Source organism: Nipponia nippon, unplaced genomic scaffold, assembly GCF_047370975.1.
Source record: "Nipponia nippon isolate SJK-2023a ecotype South Korea unplaced genomic scaffold, ASM4737097v1 scaffold_8, whole genome shotgun sequence".
Classification (NCBI taxonomy): Eukaryota; Metazoa; Chordata; class Aves; order Pelecaniformes; family Threskiornithidae; genus Nipponia; species Nipponia nippon.
This window is the reverse complement of record NW_028262402.1, coordinates 45,357,321-45,381,154: the sequence shown is the minus strand read 5'-3', so window position 1 is coordinate 45,381,154 and position 23,834 is coordinate 45,357,321. Positions and strand designations below refer to the sequence as shown.

General features: G+C 37.1%; 1 protein-coding gene across 27 annotated transcripts in view; it reads left to right on the top strand.

Annotated features, from left to right (window-relative positions):
- KDM4C (lysine demethylase 4C) overlaps nt 1-23,834 on the top strand; it is a 292,096-nt gene that overhangs the window by 193,560 nt on the left and 74,702 nt on the right. For all 27 annotated transcript variants that reach the window (XR_015701120.1, XM_087742689.1, XM_087742692.1 and 24 more), the window contains 2 exons: nt 9,666-9,721; nt 15,032-15,140. Coding sequence is in view for 26 of the 27 variants with exons in the window: in XM_087742689.1 (XP_087598815.1) it covers nt 9,666-9,721; nt 15,032-15,140 (165 nt within the window). In the remaining variant the exon portion in view is untranslated. The remainder of the gene's footprint in view (nt 1-9,665; nt 9,722-15,031; nt 15,141-23,834) is intronic.

Sequence of the window (23,834 nt, the reverse complement as noted above, 5' to 3'; positions counted from 1 at the left end):
GCCAAAGATGTGTCTACATATTAAATAAACATTAACCCATGGTGGATTTCTCTTTTGTGGAATTACTCTGAATCCTTGATCAGTGTGAACTTCAAGCATCTACAAAATGCTGAAAGAAAGAATTGATAATGGTTTGTTCTGTTGGACAGAGTAAGATTTTATTGGTAATATTTTCTAAAAAAAAGTTGAAATGCTTTTCTCAAAGTTCCTATTGTTAATAAAAATTGTGGCATTGTTGAGGCAGGTGATGGTGGAAGTTTGACAGCGTTTATATAAAAATTAAGATTGTGAGTTATAGTGGTAGCATCTAGCAACTCTGTTAAGAAATGGTGCTCCCAGACAGGAAAGTGAATCCTTTTACTAGGATTTACCCTCAATTTGTCTGTAATTTCTTATTTTGTTATTTTTGTTATTTTTGTCTGTAAAAAACCAGAAGTTTGTCTCTGAAAAGCTAATTTTAAGGTAATAACTTGAAGCGGATACAGTAATGGTCTCTGAATTGAATTAAATAATCTCAAAAACTATTTTATGAGTGAAAATTATTCCCCTGATATGGAAAAAATTAAAATATTCATTAGTGGACTATTGCTGAAAATAACATTTTCAAATGTGTTGAGAGAAACGCGAACCTTTTTCTCTTTACACAAGGATAAATATAGACACAAATATAAATAAGCTGGGGAAATGAGATAGCTGAAAAGGCAGCAATGCCATATCCAAATGCGCAACTGTGTTAATACTATTAGGAAGTGTGACCTTGGGCATTACAAGGCCATTGAGAGAGAAAGTGGAAGACTAAGGGTATCTATTTTCGGTTCAAAGGTTCCTCCCTAAAAACCCACCAGAGTGGCTGGAAGAAAACAAAAGATGTTTATCAGTCTTAGCCATACAATTTGTATCTATTTGACTTAACTGTGGCAAAGTTCAAGATTAGATGTCTGTTTCAATTAGATACTTTTAAATGAGAGTAGTAAATCAGCATTATTGTGACACAGCTTTGTAGCAGTTGACTCTTAAAATTGAAAACAACTGTTCCGATCCCTTATTAGAAATATTTGGAAAAAAAAAAAAACAAACCAAAAACCTGTTTTAACCACTTTTCTTAGATTTTTGAGTGTTTTTAGACACACAGGGATAATAGTTGATGAAAAAAACGTGTAAATATATTGTTAACTGGGTAAATAGTGTTCTACTTAGTGCTGAAGACATTATCAACACTTGCAATGCTTCAAACCACTAGCCAAAATGTATACTTACTTGAAATGATTCATTCTGGTATCACTGCTAAATAAAGTTGTGATAATAAAGTTGTCACAATAACTTAATAATAATAATAATAATAATAATAATAATAATAATAATAATAATAATAATAATAATATTTTGGTGAATGTATTCTATTTGTTTTTCAGAATTGCAAACCTTACAAACACATGAAAATTAAATTAAATTGGTGTTATATATGATGTATATTGCAGTGTATACTTAGCAGTGCCAAGTAACAGGATTTTCCTAATATCTAGGTATCTTTTCTAAACCATTTTAAAATGTATATTGTGAAGCTTTAAAATGGCAGGTTACATAGAATAGTAACATGCCATAATGAAGTAAACCAAAGTCTATTCTAGCCTGTTATCCTCTCCCTAGCACAGCCAGAAATGAATACCTGGGGAAGAATATAAGTCTTGGGCAAGCATTCCCTAATGCTCTCTCAATCACCTACAATATGCAAATAAGAAACTGCCTTAGCCAAAGGCAGTATCTTTGTATTTACTAAGTAAAAGGTAAACTTCGTCAGATTTTTCTTCCATGAACTTACGCAGCTTCTTTTTCACCTGGTGTAAAATTTAGCATCCACTTCTGGCAAACAGTCACATACTCTGAAGAACATTTTTGTTTGTTTGTTTTGAACCTGCTGCTTTTTGTTTTCCTTTGATAGCAACCACTTAGTTATTGTATTCAAGTACTTAGTCAAGCCCTTTTCCAAGTCCCTCATGATTTTACTGGCATCTCTCAAACACCATACTGTCTCCTCTTTCCTGGCCTGACCAACTGCACCCTGCTTAGTTATCCCTTGTGCAGAAGCTGTTGCAGCTGATGTTAGCTGAATGCAAGCTTGCCTTTTTTTTTTTTTTTTTTTTTTTTTTTTTGTAAAATCATAGAATCGTAGAATCATAGAATCGTTAAGGTTGGAAAAGACCCTTAGGATCATCAAGTCCAACCATTAACCTATCACTGCCCAGTCCACCACTAAACCATGTCCTCAAGCACCATGTCTATCCATCCTTTAAATACCTCCAGGGATGGAGACTCAATCACTTCCCTGGGCAGCCTGTTCCAATGCCTGACTACCTTTCGGTGAAGAAGCTTTTCCTAATATCCAACCTAAACTTCCCCTGGTGCAGCTTGAGGCCATTTCCTCTCGTCCTATCGCTTGTTACTTGGGAGAAGAGACCGACTCCCACCTCACTACAACCTGCTTTCAGGTAGTGGTACAGAGCAATAAGGTCTCAGCTTCCTCTTCTCCAAACTAAATAACCCCAGCTCCCTCAGCCACTCCTCATAAGACTTGTTCTCTAGACCCTTCACCAACTTCATTGCCCTTCTTTGGACACACTCCAGAACCTCAATGTCTTTCTTGTAGTGAGGGGCCCAAAACTGAACACAGTACTTGAGGTGCAGCCTCACGAGTGCCAAATACAAGGGCACTATCACCTCCCTGGTCCTGCTGGCCACACTATTCCTGATACAGGCCAGGATGCCATTGGCCTTCTTGGCCACCTGAGCACACTGCTGGCTCATGTTCAGGCAGCTGTCAACCAACACTCCCAGGTCCTTTTCTGCCAGGCAGCTCTCCAGCCACTCCTCCCCAAGCCTGTAGTGTTGCATGGGGTTGTTGTGACTGAAGTGCAGGACCTGGCACTGAGCCTTGTTGAATCTCATACAGTTGGCCGCGGCCCATCGATCCAGCCTGTCCAGATCCCTCTGTAGGGCCTTCTTACCCTCCAGCAGATCAACACTGAGGCCTGATCAAATGAGGCCCGTGAAATAAGGTTAATCAGAACAAGATCTTGATAAATTATTGAGATATTTTGGAAAACAAGATGTAATTAAATAGGGAAAAGTGCAAGACAGATACTGAAGCTAGAATATAGACAAAGGAATGGGGAGCAATGATGTCAGCCACTGCTGTAGAAGAGGTTCTGAATGTTGCAGTGCATGAGCTTAATAAGTCGCTGCCATTGAAAGGTGAACACTGTGTGAACAGGTCTCTGTAGATGTGGGATGCAGGATGTATCAACTAAACGTGCTTTGCCTGACATCACTGAGATTTTGCTCTCACTGCATTTCAGAGGTGAGAACATGGTTGCAGATGAAGACAGTAGGTGAAAAAGTTGTGGTTGTTTAACTGACTAAGGGACTGTAGATGGAAAATGGCAAAAAGGAGAGCAACAATCTGTTTTTCATGTTTATGATGCACAAAGTAAAAAGAAAAAGGCTTAAGCTACAGCAGGGAATCTTCAGGTTGGCTGTTATGAAAAATTTCCTCATGGCAAGGATGTCAAAGAGCTGGAAGAAATTGTTACGTTGATCATGGAGACTACATTTTATGAGGAAGTTGTTGAAAATGTTTTAGGCAAAATTCATTAGGAATAACATATGTTTTATTTTACCCTGTCTTCATCCACTGACATAAATTATATATTTCATTTAACTGGATAAATATAATCTTTGGAGATGCTATTGTAATTTACAGGGTCTTAGAGGAAAGGAGAAACAGCAGTTTAACAAGAAAAGGGATCATGTGGGGCATGTTTGTCATTGTCCATAAGAATAACCATTATATGACTTAGTATATTTCATTCTGCTGTGGCTTGGCTGAACTCCATTGCCTTGCTGTGTCAGACAGCTTCCTGTCTCATGCAGAATGCTATTGCAGTATGCAAATACGGGAGTGTGAAAACCGCTTTTTATAAGCATTACTGTCGATACGACTTTGAATTTTGGCAGAGTGTAAAAAATACTCAAAGACAACTATATGCATTCATTTTGAAATATAAATTACTGTGAACAGGCTTGTTTTTTGTGTGGTATTTATCCATGCAACAATAATTAATATGCAGCTATGCCTGAGTAGTGGCATATCATTCCAAAAAAAGTGATCCGTCTTTTGGATGTATGTACCAAAGGAAGCATGGTTAATTCCCATTGACTTCAGGCTTTTGCTGTGGTTTCTACTGGTGGTTGAAACAGAGAAATGAAAAATAAACCAGATTAGGAATGCTGGTTGCAAAATTTAGTCTCATTATAAGCAAGGGGAAGTGTTTAGTCCAGAAACTGTGGATATGATCTGTATTGTTATGAAAAAAATGCATCGTCTCCACTACAAAGCTGAAAGACCAAGTGAACGTTAGTGTGCTTAAGCTTGCGAATTATTTGGAAATGTCTTACTTTATACAGATACTGGAAGAGAGAGTTTTCTTTTGTAATTCTAGAATGTTATGGAGATTTTTTAAGCAGATGAGCAATTTTAAATGGTCTAAGATTTAATTTAGATAAGTGTAAAATAATATGCTTAAGAAATTATTATTTAATGCAAATACAAGTGACAAAATTACTTGTTTAAAGGATTTGTGAAGTAATAGTGAATCAGAGATTGGATACGTTCTAAGGTGATGCTCTATAATGAAGTCTGTTCCTATCCTGATTTTTACACATAGGCTGACAGCAGACACACATGGATGTACAAACACTCTCTTTCTCTGTCAGAACATGGGTAATGATTGCTAATGTACATGTGATTTCTCTGCCATCCATGGCAGGTATACTTGTATTAGGAATATTAGTCTTTCTAAATATCAGGTTCCCTGTGTTTTCTTTGCTTGCGGTATGTTGAAACTCGAGGTAAATTAATAGCCATGTCGCATGGATATAGGACAATATATTGCAGTACAGACATGATTTACAAAATGGAATTAATGGGCACTAAGCCTGTGGTACTTCCCACCCATGTTTGCCATGAACACTGGTGAAATTTTCTGGTTCTTACGGGCCTAATTTGTTATAGCCTGTATCCAGCAGACAGTGAAAAATTATTACCCACCGCCACTGTCTACTGACCAAACATTTGTATAGGTGTTTTCTGAGATGGGATTAAATTTGGTTCCTATAGGTCCTGCATAGGGGAAATCTTTTTCCAGCTGGTAATGAAGATATTTATAGCCACCTTCTCTTTTCTCTGGGCTGCCATTTTTTTTTTCCTCTCTCTCCCCCTTTTTTAAAATTTCTTTTTCTTTTTTTTTTAACCTAGTGTGAAAGCTCTGCAGTTAGTAGGTAAGGATTATGACTTCTGTCTCTTGCAGTGTCTAATTCGCAGTTCTTTATTTTTACAGTGGTTAAGAGACAGTAAATCTTCAGAAGAAATTTGTCAGGAACATCTTCTTATATAAAGTCTCTTCCTGTGCTATTTTAGCTTAACTTATTTGTGGAACTTCTTTAGGGCCTTGGACTCTCTCTAGTTGCAGTAATAAGTTACACACCAGATGATCAGATGAAGGTTTTCCTTAAAAATAAAAAATACCTATTAGAAGCAGGAAAAGTTCTTCATTATTCAAGTAATGAATTTCAAAGTAAGCTGGCATAAGAACATCAAAGCTCATAAAACAGGAGCAAAATCACTGTTATTCTGCAAAACAGAGAAGCAGTCAGTTAAAGGATTTTTATAGCAAATATGAAGAAAGTGCTTCAATTGAAAAAGAAAATCATGAGAGATCCACATGTGGGGGATCCACTGAATTTTTACGTTTGAAAGTGGAGAATGAAGCTTTTCCCCGCAAAGATTTCTATTGAGTCAGACTCATGCTCTCTTTCCCAGTCTGCAGATGTTATTCTACCTCTACATTGTAAGCTTCACACTCCTGGAGAACTGCAAATGAGTTGGGGACCAGATCGTAAAGAAGTCCTGCATGGCTCCTTTTTTAGGAGATTGTGGTATTTGCCTCTTCCTGAATGGTTGTTCCATTTTAATTATTATTTTATATGTTGCTTGGCTCATTTATTTTGTTACTTTCATGGTCATGGAGATGTGTGCCCAACTATTTTTACTGTTTTTATCTTGCACCTCCAATTGCCATATGTAAAACTAACAGGTTGGACGCATTCTGTTGGTCAGTATCTCACTATGATGGTGGCCAAGCTCTGTTTATAAACAACACTGATAGCAGAAAAGATGACACGCAGGGTGTCAAATGAGTCCAAGGAAGAGCTGAAGAAATAGATCTTTCCTCGGCTAATTTGTAAGCAAGATTCTAAGGTGAATCAGCTTGAAGAGTATGCAGTGCTGTAGGATTACTCTGTGGTTGTGGTAAGGTAGTCCTCAGGATTCCCAGGAAGGTTTAAAGATCCGCAGACTGTTTCATGCTGTAGTTTTCATATGTAAGTGCTTGCCTTTGAGAACTGAATGCCAATTAGAAGCAAATTTCGCATGACTGTAGTTGTACTTTACTGGAAACAGTGCACTGTGCCCATTAACTGTTAAGCAGAATTTTTGTTGTGTTATTTCAGAATAATTTCAGCATGGTGCATTAATGTCTAGAAAGTCTTAATACTGTGATTCTTTAGCATCTAGTTTAGGAAAGTCTTTACCTCACCCATGTAGTTCAGTAAATTTTTAAGTTGAGTGATGTTTTTTTGAAACCAAAATATATTCAGGTTAAGAAAGATAGTAACAGTTCTTTACATAGCTTGAGAGTGTACCTGTGTAGATGGCAGCACCTCATTATCCTGATGACATCCAAAAAGGGCAACAGACAGAAAGAGAATGTGAAGATGATTTGAATCACCTTGAAGAATAGTTAAGGAAATTTAGTGTATATAGCTTGGCAAAAAATATACCAAAAGGTTAGGACATCATGAGAATCTACAAATATTTGGAAGATAATTATGTATAGGAAAGAAAGGGGTGATTATGTATAGTGGTTGAACAGCATGTCAAAGAGATTTGAAACTAAAATAGGAGGTGGTACATTAGACTGAATTTGGCATGTGAATGACATGAAGTTTGTTGACTTGATCTCTTTTTGACAGAGAAGTGGAAGAGTAAATAGTATTAGAGGAATTCTGGTTCCTGCCATTTTGCTTTACCTTCAAGAGCGTGGGCACTTAGGGAAGAAAGAGAAGAAATAACCTTCCGTCCCCCTTTCCTTCCTCCCTCTCTCCCTCTCTCTCTCCCTCCCTCCCTCCATCCCTGCCTTCTTCCCTCCTTTTCTCCCTGTCTCCCTCCATCCCTTTCTCCTTCCTATGTTGTCTCTTCCACTTGTTCTCTCCACTACCCCTCCACCCTGTCGTCTTGTGTTGGGCTTGATACAAGAGCAAGTTTCCTAAGATGTGGCAAGAGAACCTCACAAAGGTTCAGCTAATTGAATACAAATGTTGGTTCTGGAAGAAACAGTTTTACTTATTCTCCAACAGCCAAATGGAGAAAACCTATGCAGTGATGCCGTCCTCCATGTGATCTGCTTCCTCTATTGAAGAGGCCACCAAAAGTTACAAACAGTACAAGCTGAAACTCCTACTCAGTGCTGCAGTAGCAGCCTCCTTATGTTCCATTTTTCTTCTTCATATACTGAAACTACCTGTTCCTGCTCAGTCCCCTTTGAATACCTGAAGGAATTGGTATTCTGAGCCTTTTGGTTTCCTGATTTAATAGTTAATGTTTACTATTACAGAGGGAACCATGATCTGGGCTCTTGTGGGTAAAGTAATGAACCTCAATTCTCTTCTTCACAACTCTACAATAATATTAAATAGTTAAAAGGGTACTCTGTAAGAGGATGGGTTACCTGTTCCCCATGGTTTTGGTAGGTAAGGCAAAAAGTTATGTGCTTAAATTGCAAAGAAGATTCAATTGTCACAAGGAAGTAGTTTTTAGTTAGGAAAGGTCTTTCTCATAGGAAATGTAATAAAGCATTCCATTGGATTTCTGGCAGGCATTGATAATCTTCATTATTGGAGTTTTTAAGACAAGGTCAACCTGGAGTATTACATAACAGTTGTTTGGGGGTTTTGTTTCGGTTTCGTTTGTTTCTTCCCCTGCAAGGGCAACTTAAATTTAGAGGTTCAGGAGACAAGCTCTGTTTCTGAGTATAGATATACAGGCACAGAATATCTTGACTTCATTTTGTACATTTGGTTCTTTGTAGAGACCAGAAAAATGGAGACAGGATGAAAAATAACTGAATTGGAAACACTTTCTCATCTGTTCCTGTGAAGGGACAAGGAAAAAAAAGAAAAAAAAGGGAAAAGATAGATTCAGAAAAGGAGGAGACTGGGGGGGGGGGGGGGGGGGGGAGAGAGAGAGAGAGAGAGAAGGAATGGTGTCGTGGTTTCAGCGGGGATAGAGTTAATTTTCTTTCTACTAGCTGGTATAGCGCTGTGCTTTGGATTTAGTATGAGAATAATGTTGATAAGACACTGATGTTTTGGTTCTTGCTAAGCAGAGTTTACACTAGTCAAGGACTTTCCAGCTTCCCATGCTCGGACAGGTGGATAAGAAGCTGGGAGGGGGCACAGCCAGGACAGCTGACCCAGACCGGCCAAAGGGCTATGCCATACCAGATGATGTCATGCTCAGTATATAAGCTGGGGGGAGCTGGCAGGGGGACAGTGATAGCTGCTCAGAGATGGGCTGGGCATTGGTCAGTGGGTGGTGAGCAATTGCATTGTGCATCACTTGTTTCATCATCGTCGTCATCGTCGTCGTTGTCGTCGTCGTCGTCATCATCATCATCATCATCATATTATTATTATTATTATTATTATTATTATTATTTCCTCTTCCTCTGCTGTCCTATTAAACTGTCTTTTTTTTATTTTCCCAATTCTCTCTCCTGTCCCACTGTGGGGGGAGGGTGAGCAAGCAGCTGTGTGGCGCTTGGTTGCTGACTGGGGTTAAACCATGACAGCTGGAAAGTAGAAAAGCCTGTGTATGTGTTCAAAGGCACAGTTTTAAGTAAAGGTAGGAAAAGTCCTGTTTGGCATATTATCTGGGAACCACTGAAATATACTTTGCTGAGTGCCCTGAAAGCAGATGGAGTGGTACTGGAGATTAAGGCAGTGAAGGTGTACTGCAGCAAAGGGAACTTTTGAGGAGAAAAAAATAAAAAATAAAAATAAAAAAAAAGGATAACCTGCCCCATATTCCCTAGGTTTATAAATTTGAGAACTGTCAGGAACAAGCAGGATTTCAAAGTATTTGAGTTGGATCAATGGCTTGTGAGTCAGTTTCTCAATAACTTCTATTGAACTAATTATGTGTCATTTTACTTTGTTTTACCTTAGTAATCTGTATGGCAATTCCAGCCTTTCTATGGTAGTACTGATTAAATGCCTTTTTATTTAGTATCACTTTCAAAAAGATTCTGTCACTTTGTTTATGAATAATACTTAACATTTTTTTTTTTTTAGCTCATTTGAGTTTCTCTTTTCATTACTATGTTCTTGTATTTTTCCTGTAAGGAAATGCCATGCTTATAAGTGGCAGTTCGTAACCCAGTAATTAATTACATTAGCAATTTACATATCCTTAAGATCAGCTGAATAAAACTGATTTGTAACCAGTCAATAAAACTCACTTTTTTCTACACTATTTTTATTTTTATTTTTAGGAATGTTGTCTCTGCAATTTGAGAGGTGGTGCATTAAAGCAAACTACTGACAAAAAGTAAGTAATATATACTTCAGGATTGTATGTGTTTCTTTTAAACTTTATTCCCAAGCCATTCCCATGTACAAAGCATTCGTAAACCTGATTATTTGACAGTGTCCCTTTATGGCAGAATCATTGCAGAATTAAAATTACTTCTATTGAAATGTGCCACTGGCATTTTGTGAAATAGTTAGATTCTAAAATGTACATTTGTTTTAGTGTTTGCTCACACTTACTTCCTCCAAATTTTATTCTCCTGGCCTTTATGTAAAGAAAGCAAATGAGAGCTCATTTGTCATTGTTTGCATGGGCAAGTCTTACCAAACAGCGGTGTATTTTCTTCTTTGGTCCTGCAAATTTGTGATTACAGAGTTTAATACGATACCTTTGAACTTCTAGAAACAGTATTTTTAATTGATTAATTTGAATCATATTGAAATAAGTTGAGATTTTGAAGTGGTTTTTTTAAATACACTTCTATCATACACTGTCAAAAATAGTATTGTTGCTGACATCATGCTATCGACAGCATCAGTATTTTTCTCTGCATTTGGATGACAGAACACTATAGCAAGTAACCCTAACAGATAAAAAGGAAAATGTTGCCGCTTAGTATTTTTTCAAGCCCAAGAGTGGAATGGTCTTTATGCATTTTAAATCTTCTCATAATTATTTAAATTATTTTAGTAACTTAGCAATATCATGTAGATCTCTTTCTTTAACCCTCTGGAATGCAGTGGTAAGAGATGATCTAGCTGCGACATTCTTTTCTACTTACCAGGCAAGAATTTATTTATCAGTGATTTGCAATTAGTTGCATGACCCTTGTAAATTGTTCAGTTAGGAGAAGGTTTTATGCGAACCTCACAGGCGAGATCTTACCTTTGGAAAGCATTAATATTGTAACCGTTTTAATGGAAGTTTTGATCAACACATGAAAATTTTCAGCTGCTTTTTAGTTCTGTTTTAAACTCCCCTAAATTCGCTACTTGCTTTTCTCACAAAAAAAAAAAAAAGTCAAAAGTGTCATCTCAGTAGAATTTATCATGCCCTTTTGATATTTGCTGCTGATAGATTGCATGTTGCATCTTTAAAAATATGTACGTCTTTTTTGTAGATCAATTAAAATGTTTTTGAAATGTTTCATAAGATTTATTAATAGAAAAAAATCCACAGAGGTTTGCAGAAAGTGACTTTCTTTGCATAACTATAGCTAAAGTCTTTGGTTTTGTTTTATATCCCTCTGTAGGTTTCTGTTACGAATTTATGAAATAAGAATTCTGTAAAAGTAGTTCAACTCTTTTTTTTCCTGTTTCCACACCACCTGGCAGTTACTACACATTCTTGAGTTTTTCATCCATCTTTCAGCATTAGCTGCAATTCTAAACTCTTGAGAGTTTTTGGAAGAGTATGTTCCAATTATGCCTTTTTTCTCCAACATATGTAAAATCCAACATGTGCATTCCTTTCCTTCTTTCCCTCTCACATACTGATTAGAGATATAGGATGAGCATTACTTAGATTTAAAAGCTGATGAATCAAACATGGGGGGAGGGTAACGATTTGCCATATAGGAGAGCTGAGATTCCTCCTTTTCAGCAGAACACAGCAATTGTTTTGAGTCCTATTAGGTTGAGAGATGTCAGAGTATGAATGTTTGGGTGAAGATTTATTGAAGAGGCATTTTATTTATAGCATTTCTGTCCCATAAAGCTTAAATGATAAGACAGTGTAGTTTTGCAGTTGGGCAGGCAGCAATGAAAAGAAAAAGGGTTGTATTAAAAGTTAAAAAGAAAACGTCTCAAAGCAAGACTTTTTTCGGTAAGTTAGAACATACACAAAACTGTTACCATAATAAAATGATAGATCTACAAACTTTATCTGCTTTTATTTGGGCTGAACTGTATAACTTGCTAATTGATATGTCATCTTTACATACAGCTTTTATTTCACACTTTGGCCAATACAACTTTAATGTCACATATCAGGAGTTTGTTTAGTCCCTGTGTGTCATATTATACTTTTCCAGATATTTTTGTCAAAGCTCAGTTATTGAATAACACCACTCTAGTGAGGAAAGAGAAATGATTTCTATGCTGGTGCATCACCCTATATCTCTTTTAGCCCCAGTTCGTGTTAATCTGCTAAGATGCTCATGTAATGTGTGTCTCTGGAGATCTACAGAAAGTGGACTGAGGCAAGCATTCAGGGCTCACAAAAAAGAGCGAATGGGGTAATGAGACAAGATGTACAGTGAATGACAGGGAATAAGGCAAGTATGAGTCAAGGAGTGGAAATGTTTCCCTTTCTTGAGATTTACTAGTTGTCTACCCCAAAAAGATTTTAGAAGTACTCTCAGAAGGCTACTCTTGGTTAATAAAAATGTCATTAGCTTCTCTTTTACTTCATATAATATGCACTTCCAATACTAATTTCAGACTTTTTCTAGTTTCATTTAGCCTTTCTTTTGAGATTTATGTATTGAAAGAGCATTTAGAGGATATAGCAGTGATTTCTGATGAGTATAGGAAGCACACACCACCAGGAAGGAGGCAGTGCTGGACTTGCTATTCACAAACCAAGAAAACCTGCTTTGCAATATCTTGGTCAGTAACAACCTTGGCTGCAGTGATCACAATATTGTGGAGCTCGGGATCGGGCTGCGCATGCTGAAGGTTAGCACCAAGACAAGGGTTCTAGATTTTAGAAGAGCAAACTTCAGCTCGCTCAGAGCTCAGTCAGGAGGGATTCCGTGGGAAGCTTCCATGGAGGATAAAGGAGCTAGCGAATGCTGGGAGTTCTTCAAGAATGCTCTCTTGGAAGCATAAAACCAGTTTATCCCCTATAAAAGAAAGGGAAGTAAGCGGAGCAAGAGGCCCCCTTGGCTCAACCATGAACTCCTGAGTCTGCTTAAAACCAAGAGATGCGTACCAGAGATGGAGAAGTGGAAGATTATCCATTGAGAACTACAAGGGCATTGCCAGAGTGTGCAGAGATGCAGTTAGAAATGCAAAAGCTCAACTTGAATTGGAACTGGCCAGAGACGTCAAAAATAACAAGAAAGGGTTCTTCCGGTATGTAAATTGCAAGCAGAAACAGAAGGAAAACATAGGCCCACTGTTAAACAGTAGAGGTGAATCAGTCACCAACAATGCTGAAAAGGCAGAGGTTCTCAACACCTTCTTCACTTCTGTCTTTACCAACACTGTTGGATCCCAGGTGTTGGGAATGAAAATCCAGGAGGATCCAAACGTAGACCCACCATCAGTGAAGAAGGAGTTAGTATGTGAATTAGTACAGGAGCTTGACCCCTATAAATCGATGGGCCCCGGCGCCATCCACCTGAGGGTGTTGAGAGAGCTGGCTGATGTCATTCTGGGGCCACTCTCCATAATCTTCGAGAAGTCGTGGAGATCGGGGGATGTCCCAGAGGACTGGAGGAAGGCCAATGTTACCCCTATCTACAAGATAATTATAGGCCCATCAGTCTTACTTCAATCCCCGGGAAAGCCATGGAATGGATCCTCCTGGGGGCCATCATGAGTCAAATGAAGCATGTGATCGGGAAAAGCCAACACGGCTTCACCAAGGGCAGATCTTGCCTGACAAATCTGGTGGCCTTCTATGATAAAGTGACCTGCTCGGTTGACATGGGGCGAGCAGTCGACGTTGTCTACTTGGACTTCTCCAAGGCCTTCGATATGGTTCCCCACGGCCTCCTCCTGGAGCAACTGATGCATTATGGCCTGGACAAGTGGTCTGTGCAGTGGGTGAGGAATTGGCTGATGGGCCACACCCAAAGGGTGGTGGTAAATGGCTCTTTTTTAAACCGGCAACCCGTCACAAGTGGGGTCCCCCAGGGATCGATATTGGGCCCAACGCTATTCAATATCTTCATAAGTGATCTGGATAACGGGATCAAGTGTAGCCTGATGAAGTTCGCAGATGACACCAACTTGAGTGGAGAAGCAGACACTCTGGAAGGGAGAGCCACCCTGCAGGAAGATCTGGATAGGCTGGAAGAGTGGGCTTAACAAGAACCTCATGAAGTTTAACAAAGACAAGTGTAAGGTCTTGCACCTGGGAAAACATAATCTGGGAGTGCAGCTCAGACTGGGATCCACCTGGCTAGAGAGCAGCTCCGTGGAAAGGGACCTGGGGGTCCTGGTGAACAGGAAGCTCAACATGAGGGGACAGTGTGCTGCTGTGGCCAAGGCGGCCAATAGGATGCTGGGTTGCATCAAAAAGAGCATCACCAGCAGAGATAAAGAAGTCATTACCCCTCTCTACTCAGCACTTGTCAGGCCACACCTGGAATACTGTGTACAGTTCCGGTCCCCGTTATACAAAAAAGATGTGGACAGGCTGGAGGGGGTCCAGAGAAGGGCCACCAAGATGATCAAGGCTCTGGGAAGCCTGCCGTATGAGGATAGGCTGAGAGAGCTGGGTTTGTTCAGCCTTGAGAAAAGGAGGCTTAGAGGTGATCTCATCACGGTGTACCAGTACTTAAAGGGGAGCTACAAAGAAGATGGAGACTCCCTTTTTACAAGGAGTCACATGGTGAGGACAATGGGTAACGGATTCAAGTTACTCCCAGGGAGATTCCAACTGGACACGAGAGGTAAATTTTTCACAATGAGAACAGGCAATCATTGGAATAATCTCCCCAGGGAAGTGGTTGACTCCGCTATGCTGAACACATTTAAGACTCAGCTGGACATGGTGCTGGGCCATCTCATCTAGATTGTGCTAGAAGGGTTGGACCAAATGCTAGGCACTTGACAGGTACTTTCACTGCTGAAGGAGATAGAGTTCATGTTGGCCATTACAATGATAGCCTGATCAGTTTGCTGTTTCTATGCCTTTGTGTCTGTAAACAGAAGGTCTTGATAGTATGCTTCATTTTATGCTTTGATAGATGTATGACTGATTGTGGTCATGTGTGTTGCCTAAGAATAGTTACTCAAGTCTGAATAATGTTAATTCAAAATACTGTAGGTGCTAAATTGCACATGAATCAAATAGTGTGGTCTTTACATATGCACCTGGATAGCACAACTACAAAACCTTTGCACTTAATAAATTGAACGTGAAAGATGCTTAAAAAAGTGTTGCAGTACCACTACCACAAAGTGGTATTGTTGTAAGGTTTGTTAAATATATTTCAAAGATGCTTAGAAAATCCTAATAAGGAAGTATCTAGAGATAGTTGCCTTTGAAAAAAGCAAAAACCAAAAAAACCACACAGCAAGTAATGAAACATCTTAAACACTTATATTTCTATGGGGTTTTTTGGTGGTATTCTTGACTTGCCACTTTTCACAGGTGGGCACATGTAATATGTGCAATTGCCATCCCAGAAGTCAGATTTGGTAATGTCGCAGAACGTACACCGATAGACACTAGCAGAATACCTTTGCAAAGATTAAAATTGGTGAGTACTCTATTCATATATGCTTTGTACATTCTTTGCTATTAAGGTGTTTGAATATTTGAAATGTATTAAAAGTCTAACTTGTGATGATTATTGCCAGGTACAGAGCAGTAAACTATGTTTAAGGTAAGGAATAAATAACCAGGGTTTTATCAAGATGGGCTTTTTGACATATAATGGCAATTCATTAATACTATTAACAGCCTTTGGTATTTTATTAAAAGAAGTTCGAACCTGCCCTCCCCCAAAAGAAGAATAATGAATTTGACCAGTGTCAAATGCGAAAGTTTCAGTTTTGGAACTCTGTTGGTGATGAAGGTTTTGAAATCCAAACAGAAAATCACACAGCACATGTTTGTGAATGTACTTTTTTTAATGTATTTTTGCCTCAAGGAACTATGTATGAAGGTAAAATGATGTATGATCTGTTTGTTACATGGTATCTCTACCATCTGGACATTGAAAACTGCGCACAAAACAGTTCACACATTATATTGGATGAAAAAAATCCTGTTTCCTGAGGAATTTCAAAAGCTGGTGGAAAACATAAATAAAAGCGTATCAGCTACTAACAGTTGCACCCTGTGTTACATCTAGAATAACAGTGTCATTCAAGAAGGTTGATGTACACAAGCAGAAGATATGCATAAGTGCAATATAAGAATATTTTCCTTGCTGTGTTACATGAGAATTATTTAGTTTGTCAGTGGGTGCATCACTGTGATGTCATCCGATAGAAAGAAAGTGATTAGTGGCCCATTCAAAATCTTAGGGAAGAGATACCATCAGTTTTCTGGATCTGCCCCATACTATTTCCAAAGTGGTTCTTGGTCTACCTGACCTTGTACTTGCTCATTTTGAACTATTAATCTTTTCATTTAATTTTCATTTAATTTAATTTTGTTCAATTTCATTTCATTCATTATTTTTTGTGTTTTCTAGCTGTATTTCTAAATGTGGAGATGCACCTTTGAGTGGTTTAAATTGATAGCCCGTCCTTCAAATGGTAACCCATTCTAAATTTTTGTTCAAAATTTAAAATTTTTTTTCACATATCCTTTTAAGAACAACGTAAAACACATTTCTAAAGAGTATATATAACTTCTTATAAAAATTTTTCTTCCCAATCTGTAAAACCAGTAGAAGCACTGAGAATTAATGTAATATGTTCATTCTTATTTTTTGAAGATCTTAAATAGTCACAGACATGTCTGGTTGGAGATTATTAATCCAGGCATTGAAAACATGGAAATTTTTAATTTAACAGATGTTGAAATTCTTTCTCTGGGCTGTCCATGACTTGAACTGTATAAGAGTGACAGGAGCCTTTTGGAGAAGGATTGAATTAATTTTAAGTTATTGATTATGAAGGTACGGAGCGAAACTTTGTGAAGTTACATGATTTACAATTCCTAGGTCATTTCTGCTGAATATGAAGCAATTATGTTAATCAGTTATTTATAACTGAGAGCTTTTTCTTCTATTCTTTCCTTCAGTTGATAGAAGATTGCTTATAGTCCTTAGTTCTTTTTCGGTTCTTGAAGCTTCCTTCAATGTAAAATGACACTGAAGCACTACAGATGGTATTAAGCTGTATATATCCTTTTGGTCTCCTGTGAGTCCCTGAATGTTTAGAAATATAGTGCTTGCTTTCTTTAACACTGTTTTTTAAAGTAAAAGAGTTTGTGTATTTCAGTGGAATGAATGTTGTGATGAAGGAACTCAGCTGAATACAATAAAAATGAGAGGCAGGGTACTTTATAACAGCCGTAAATGTAATATTGCTGCAGGTAGTGGACAGCCTTACTGTGAAGGAAGGAAGCACTATAATCCTGGCTTGGCTCATTAAATGTTACTTTTCCAAGACTTAGTTTCTGACATTGAATTTATAATGAAATAGCTAGGCTTGTACTAATTTAAGGGAAGTGGGCAGTTTGACCATTTCAAAAGGCTCTGTAATGATTTAATGTCAATAGACTGATAAAAGGCTGCTCCTTGGGTAAAGGAGCAGAGAGAAAAATCGGCTCTAAAACCACCAGCAGTCTGTCTGCTTCTAAATTTTGGCTTTTGTTGCAAATAAGTTGCTGTGTCTGATGGTTTTACTCTGCTGTGTTTCACAGTGAATACCCTAGCTAAGTGTCCTGAATAACATTGTAGTATTCTGTATTTAAAAAAAAAAATACTTAAAAAAAAAGATATTAGATTGAATTGCATGGATACTTCATATTTTCTCTAAAGCCTGTGTATTAGATACTTTTTGTAAATTATTTCTCTTGTTTCCTGAAACATGGGGTTCCTGCTTCTCTAAAGAGGTTTCTGTCAATAACCTTCTGAATATATGGCACATCATGCTCATATCAAATGTGATACTTATGTTTGTGTTCACTTCCTGACTGTTGATGCTACAAAATAACAATTATGCTCTCATACCCACTGACACTGGGTTCTTTACCATTGAGGAACCCCAGGAATTATATCCAAATTAATTCTGTTTCTTTCTCTAGGAATTCCTGTCCCTTCTTCTCCCCACTTGGCCCCACTTCCATTCTTGTCTTTCATTCTTCTCCATTATCGTATACTCTATGCTTCAGAGTAGACAGCTGATACCATCTGTCTTGCTGTTAACTTCTGTAAAAGGATACTGAGTGATTCACACTTTGACGTTAGCTCTGGGAATCTGTGAGCAATTGATTCGGACCAGTTTTCCCCTTTGAAATTGTAGGGATTGCCAATACTGCTCTTCAGCAGCCAATTCCTGCTTCACAGCTATCCTATTTGTTAGGTTAAGGGTATCTTTGTTCATCACTCTCCATCATTCAAAGCCAGAGAGTGTTCATTGTATAAGCAAAGGCAAGTTTTATACATTGTTTGTTGATATTGAGCCTTCATAAGCAATAAATTTTTTAAAAATATATTTTTGGCCTATCTTTATAATGCTCCTGATGTTAAAGCTTGGGATAGCTAATAAATGTGGGCTGTCCTACTATGCCATCTCTCCTTTACAAAATTTGGGATGTGTTTTGTTGAATCTTTTTAAATGAGCAGAAAACAATAGAAAACAAATATAAAAGGATAGATTACATTCTAGCATGCAGCCATACCAGAACTAGATCTTACAATATAGGAGCAAATAGTTCTAGTTGTTTTAAACAGTTCTCTTTCCATACTCTTCTCTCCCTTTCTCCCTCCTCTCCTTCTTTCCTCTTTCCCCCCCTTCACGTGTCTCTCTCTGAAATAGTAAGAAACCCAAATAAGCAGAACATCTACTGTTTGCAGAGATCCGTGGAGGCTGAGCTGACATTTTCTTTAGTGTAGCATCTACAAAGGAATATCAAAGGAAATAAAAAGTCAATGTTTTATTTTTGACAAATAACATCTGTGCAAACATGAACATATTGCTAGGCTGTTTTTTATTGCTTAGCTAGTATGTATACTGATTGCAGTTAAATAGTTTTAATTCACTAGACATTTTGGGTTGGAATCAGTGTGTTTCCTGTCAATCTTTCCATTATTAAATATTCAGCATATATAATTTCTTCCAGAGTAAAAATCAATATTTGTATTATGCTTACAGTAGCTTATAACTTTAAAACTGTTCTATGCAACTGTTTCATGTTTGCAAGTTGGCGGGTTTTTATAGAAAATGTTTTCATATTTCCCTAGCTTTTTTTAATGAGTTACGTGCCATATTCCATCGTTTTACATGACAGTGAAATGTTCATTAAAAATTAATTCTCTCGAAAATTATTCCTTAATGCTAGTGGATGAAAACAGTCTAAATCGATACTAATAGAAGATTTTGGTGCTTTGTCTTTCGTAGGGGAACATAAAAGAAAAGAATGTGATACATTCTGTGTTGAAATAAAACAGGTTGTATCATCACTTAGATTTTAGCAGTGTACACCCATGATGTCGATGGACTCTAGTTGACTTTTCATGTGAAAGCAAAAGGCCTCCCAGGCAACCTCTGTGTAGAGAGTATCCCACAAAGACACTATAACCTGTAGTTTCTCTACTTTACCTCTCTGTGACTATACTTTTTCTCTTTTTTTGAAACTTACGTGAATGGGAAAATGAGATTGTCTTGGTCTGTTTTTTCAGAGGGTCAGGCTTTCTTCCTTCATTTTAGATTCAGCCTGGATGGTCACATCCATCAGACACTTTGAGTTCCAATAGCCATATGGAATGACAATTTGTGATTATGCAGCTACAAAACAAATATGTTGAATTCAGATGTTTATGCACAGGTTCTAAAATTAAATGTCTGGAGGGATATACCTTACCATATCACACATTTTAAAACAATATTTTACATAAACTACAGTATGCTAGCTGCTTTGCAGACACTTAGTTCAGATGGTCTCTGTTCCAGGGCTCTCCAAGTTTAACAGCAGACATATGAGCAAGCGTGAAAAGACAGGAAATACACAAATGCCAACTTAAATACTGTTTAATCACAGTGCAAATGTTAGGAGCAGATAAAAGGGAGGCAAAGTTGGTGAGAAGTGATGGTATGGAGGGGGACCAAACGAAATTTGTCTAAAAGTATATGCAGAGTTTCAGCTGGTGACAATTTGGAACGAGTGTGTGATTTGGAGGAGAGCTTATGCCATGAGTGAGTGTGGTGCCAGCTTCCATCCTGACACAGCTTAACAGCATCTAACAGTTTACCCAAAGCAGAGAAAGCTTAAGTTTCTAGCTGAGTTTATCTTTATTTATTTAATTTATTTATTTTATTTTTCCCTTGTTTCGTTTGTCCTTAAGTCTCCAAGGGAAGCTTGGGTGTAAACTCCTGCTTTTGAAAACCTGTTTTACTTGACTACTTCTATGTATGAGGCTTTGTGTCGTAGAAAAGGGGCTGTGGATTCCTGCATGTGTCAAGGTCAATGATAAAACTCCATTTTACTTTGGGAAGGGAAAAGCTTTTCCCCAAGTGCCTAGATAGACTCTGCTTTCAAAAGAATGCTAATTACTCAGCTCTCATTATGAACTATAGCTGCACGAAAAAGTCTCTGGAGATGAAAAAATCAGACTGACCTCTCAAACCTCTCAAACTCAGCCTTTAAAAAGCCTTTAAAAGGAAGAATAAGTACTCTCTTGTCTGTCATTCTATTTTAATAAAACATAGGACTTAAAAATAGAATTAAATAGAAGCACTTACTATTATATGGCCAAGGAATCCAAGCCAACAGGAGTATTGAGCCTAGTGTCATTTACCCTTGTCAGACATGTGACTTATAATGAACAGTAGACATTGTAAATGAGAGTGTTTAAATGTTTCATGTGTTACAAAAGAAACATCTAAATAGAATCATTAGCATCTGTTCCTAAACCTATATTTTTAAGATGGCAACTCTAAAATCATGTTTTGAATAGAATACATATCAACTCAATAGCAAAATACATTATATGCTTTTGATATTTTCGGTGTTTTAAAATGCTTGGGTATTGGATTGACTTTGTCCTTACAGGCAGTCACGGCAATGCTGTACTGAAATATGCACATAAGATGCCTTTGTTTCTTTATCTGTAGAGTTTCCTATTATTTTTACATTTGAAATCCTATTTCTCCAACAAAATAGAGGTAGAAAATGAGTTTTGGAATAGCTGAAGTTGCCCTGAAGCTTTTGATGACCTCAAATTTGTATTTGACAAGTGAACCGAGTATAAGCACAAGTGTACTCTGAGTGAGGAACATTATTTTGAAAAGAAATTTACACTGTGATGATGACTGATCTACAAGCCTTTCAGTATCTGGCTGAAGACATAAAGTTCTTTTTAGAAGCCTATACACTTGAAAATTTGCACCTGAAGGCAAATAATAGTGAGCTTGAAAGCCAAAGATTGTAGTTTTGAAAGGTACATCAATTCTGAAAATACAGAGGTTTCTCTGTGGTATGCCACTGAAGAATGGAATCAAAGCGAAAATGTGTATAAGCTTTTAAAAGAACAAGCAAATATTCTTCAGCCTGCCATTCTATTTTAATGATGTATGAAACCTAAAAAAGGACTAAAGACTTTTGGGGACACTGCTCATCTTCTGTGTTTTAATTTGTAATGAAATTCATTTGTTAAACTACAGTGGGGTAGAAGAACTATTGCAGCTGTGTTTCTTAAAGAGTAAAGAAACACTTGCAGTGATGTATACTAGTGTTGCTATGCATTTCTGGTAATACAAAGAGGTATTGATTACTTCTCAACGTTTCCAAAAATATTGCTGGAAGGACAGTTGAGGAGAATCATTATACCATACATAAATTCACGCATTAACTAACTCATTGCACACATTCACAGGCAATGGGAGCAAAATAGACAGAAACCTTGAGACAGATTTTAATTTCCAAATTGTTTTAAAACTGTTAATGAAATAGCTTTAAATGGCACACTTTTTGATTTAAAAAATGTTAAACTAAAAGTGATGCAATAGTTGATTACTGCAATATATAATTCATTAAAAATGTAGTGACTCATTGCAATCATGTACAAAATACAATTTAGTGCTTTAGTCACAGCGTTCATAAGATTTTTAATAAGTATGTTAGAAGAATGTACACTGCTGGCTGTATAGTACTTACTGTCAGAATAATTTGCTGCAATGAGCAGACCCTATTGCAAACTGTCAAATTTGTATCTTGCAGTGGTACCATACTATTAAATTTTATGAAAAATATGGAAAATGTTAGACATGCGTGACTATAGATAATGTCTGAAGACATGGACATGTCTGTAAGAATGAAAGCAGAGTGTTTAAAATGTTAACTAGTCCTCTGAATTTTTTTTTACTTGCAGAGGGGACTTTATGTGCAAGAAAATGGATTTTTCCTATAAAAATCCTTCAAAAGTTTTAAAGATCTGGATGATTAATAGTCCATAAAAAATGTGTAGGTCTGATAGAGTCAGGTCCATGTTTTGAAGTTCATCTCTGTCTATACAATATGTATTTGTGTACAGGAGAGATCATGTCTGTGTTTTTTTTGTGTCCACACAGAAATGGACAGTAATGCAACAAGTGTATGAGAAAGGTAACTCATAAGTTAAACAAGTAGATGTCCAGAGGTGAATGTCATTGAAGAGCTAAATTAAATACTGAGGTTTGAACTGAACAGTAAGATTGACAGTGAAGAATCATTTCATTTCATAGATAATATTCTACATTGTCAAGCATGGAGTAACTCTCTGAGCTCTAAAAATTTGATGACAGCAAAGTAGCAACTGAATAACATGAGGATCATGAGTTATCTAAATGGTTTTACTTTGTATCAGTAAAAAAATTATTTTTATAACATTCTAAATTTAAAAAAAATATAAAATTGCTGGATTTATTTACTTTTATTTTGGCTTACGTTTATTTAAATCTCCTATAAAGCTTTTAGAAGTGCTTACATGCTTGAAAGATCAGAGTCCACTTTAAAATATTATTTGAGTATCTGGGGACAATAATATTTTTTACCCAAAGGAGCAAAAGGGCTTGTGATTGTATTTCATATCAAAGCTTAATTTTTTACTGGTATTCATTTCAAAGATCTTCTAATTGGACCAATAAAGTAGCAGACCCTATCGGGATCTCCTTCTACAGTTACTCATCTGAACTTTGCATACACTGTAATATTTGATAAGTCACTTTATGCCTTAGTTTACCTTTCTGTTTGTCAATACTGGTGTCATTATGTTGCTGAGAAAAATATTGCCTAATATCTGTGCAAGATTTTGAAAATACAATGTTCTATGAAGTTGTTAAGAGTTACTTTATATCCCCAGGAATACTAATGATGGGTGCTGGTGGACACTGGATTTATTTATGAATTAACATTTCGATTGTGGTTTTTCTGAACCTTAATTTTTTATTTTAATTGCATATAAAAATCTTCTGTAGAAAGGCATTTTATTAAGAAAATGATACATCATATATAAGGGAAAAATAAAAGTGTGAGAATTAAAACAGCTAGGAAAGGGACAGAAACATATCTGCTAATGTAAGTGTAGTAACTAGCAAGGATTAAATGTGTTGAGTGTATGCAGAATTTAAGTAATGTTTTAGAAAACTGGGAGACAGAAAATTGACACCAGGATTGTATCTGTAAGAAAAGAATTTGGAGACGGCATGATCCAGGAAAGCTTACCTCTGATCACCACATGCATAAGGTATAGAGGCAGTTTTATTGGTTTTGGTTTTGTTGTTGCTTGTGTTGTTTTTATAGTGATTGAATACACATCAAACCAAGGTATTTTTAAATTTAAATATAAAAGAGAAAAAATGTCTTCCATAATCTTGTATCATTCTGTGTCCAGGGTAAGCTATTTTAAACTGGAGCATCACTGCAATTATTACCAGTTTGATTTACGAGACCATAAAGATGTATTGTTCAATCTTCTAGAAATGTACCTTTTTGTTATCCGTAAGTCTTAGGCAGTTTTGAATAAATTTTGCTGTGCTATTGAGTATATACACATTACATATATTTGAAAAAAACAGCACTCCTCACCAACAACAGTGGGTGCTTATATATCACTCCATTATACTTTTATTCCTTTAAAGTTGCCACTGGTTTAGGTCCTCTGGAATCATAGAATGGTTTGAGTTGGACAGGACCTTTAAAGATCATCTAGTCCAACCCCCTGCCATAGGCAGGAACGTCTTTCAATAGATAAGGTTGCTCAAAGCCCCGTCCAGCCTGGCCTTGAACACCAGCCATG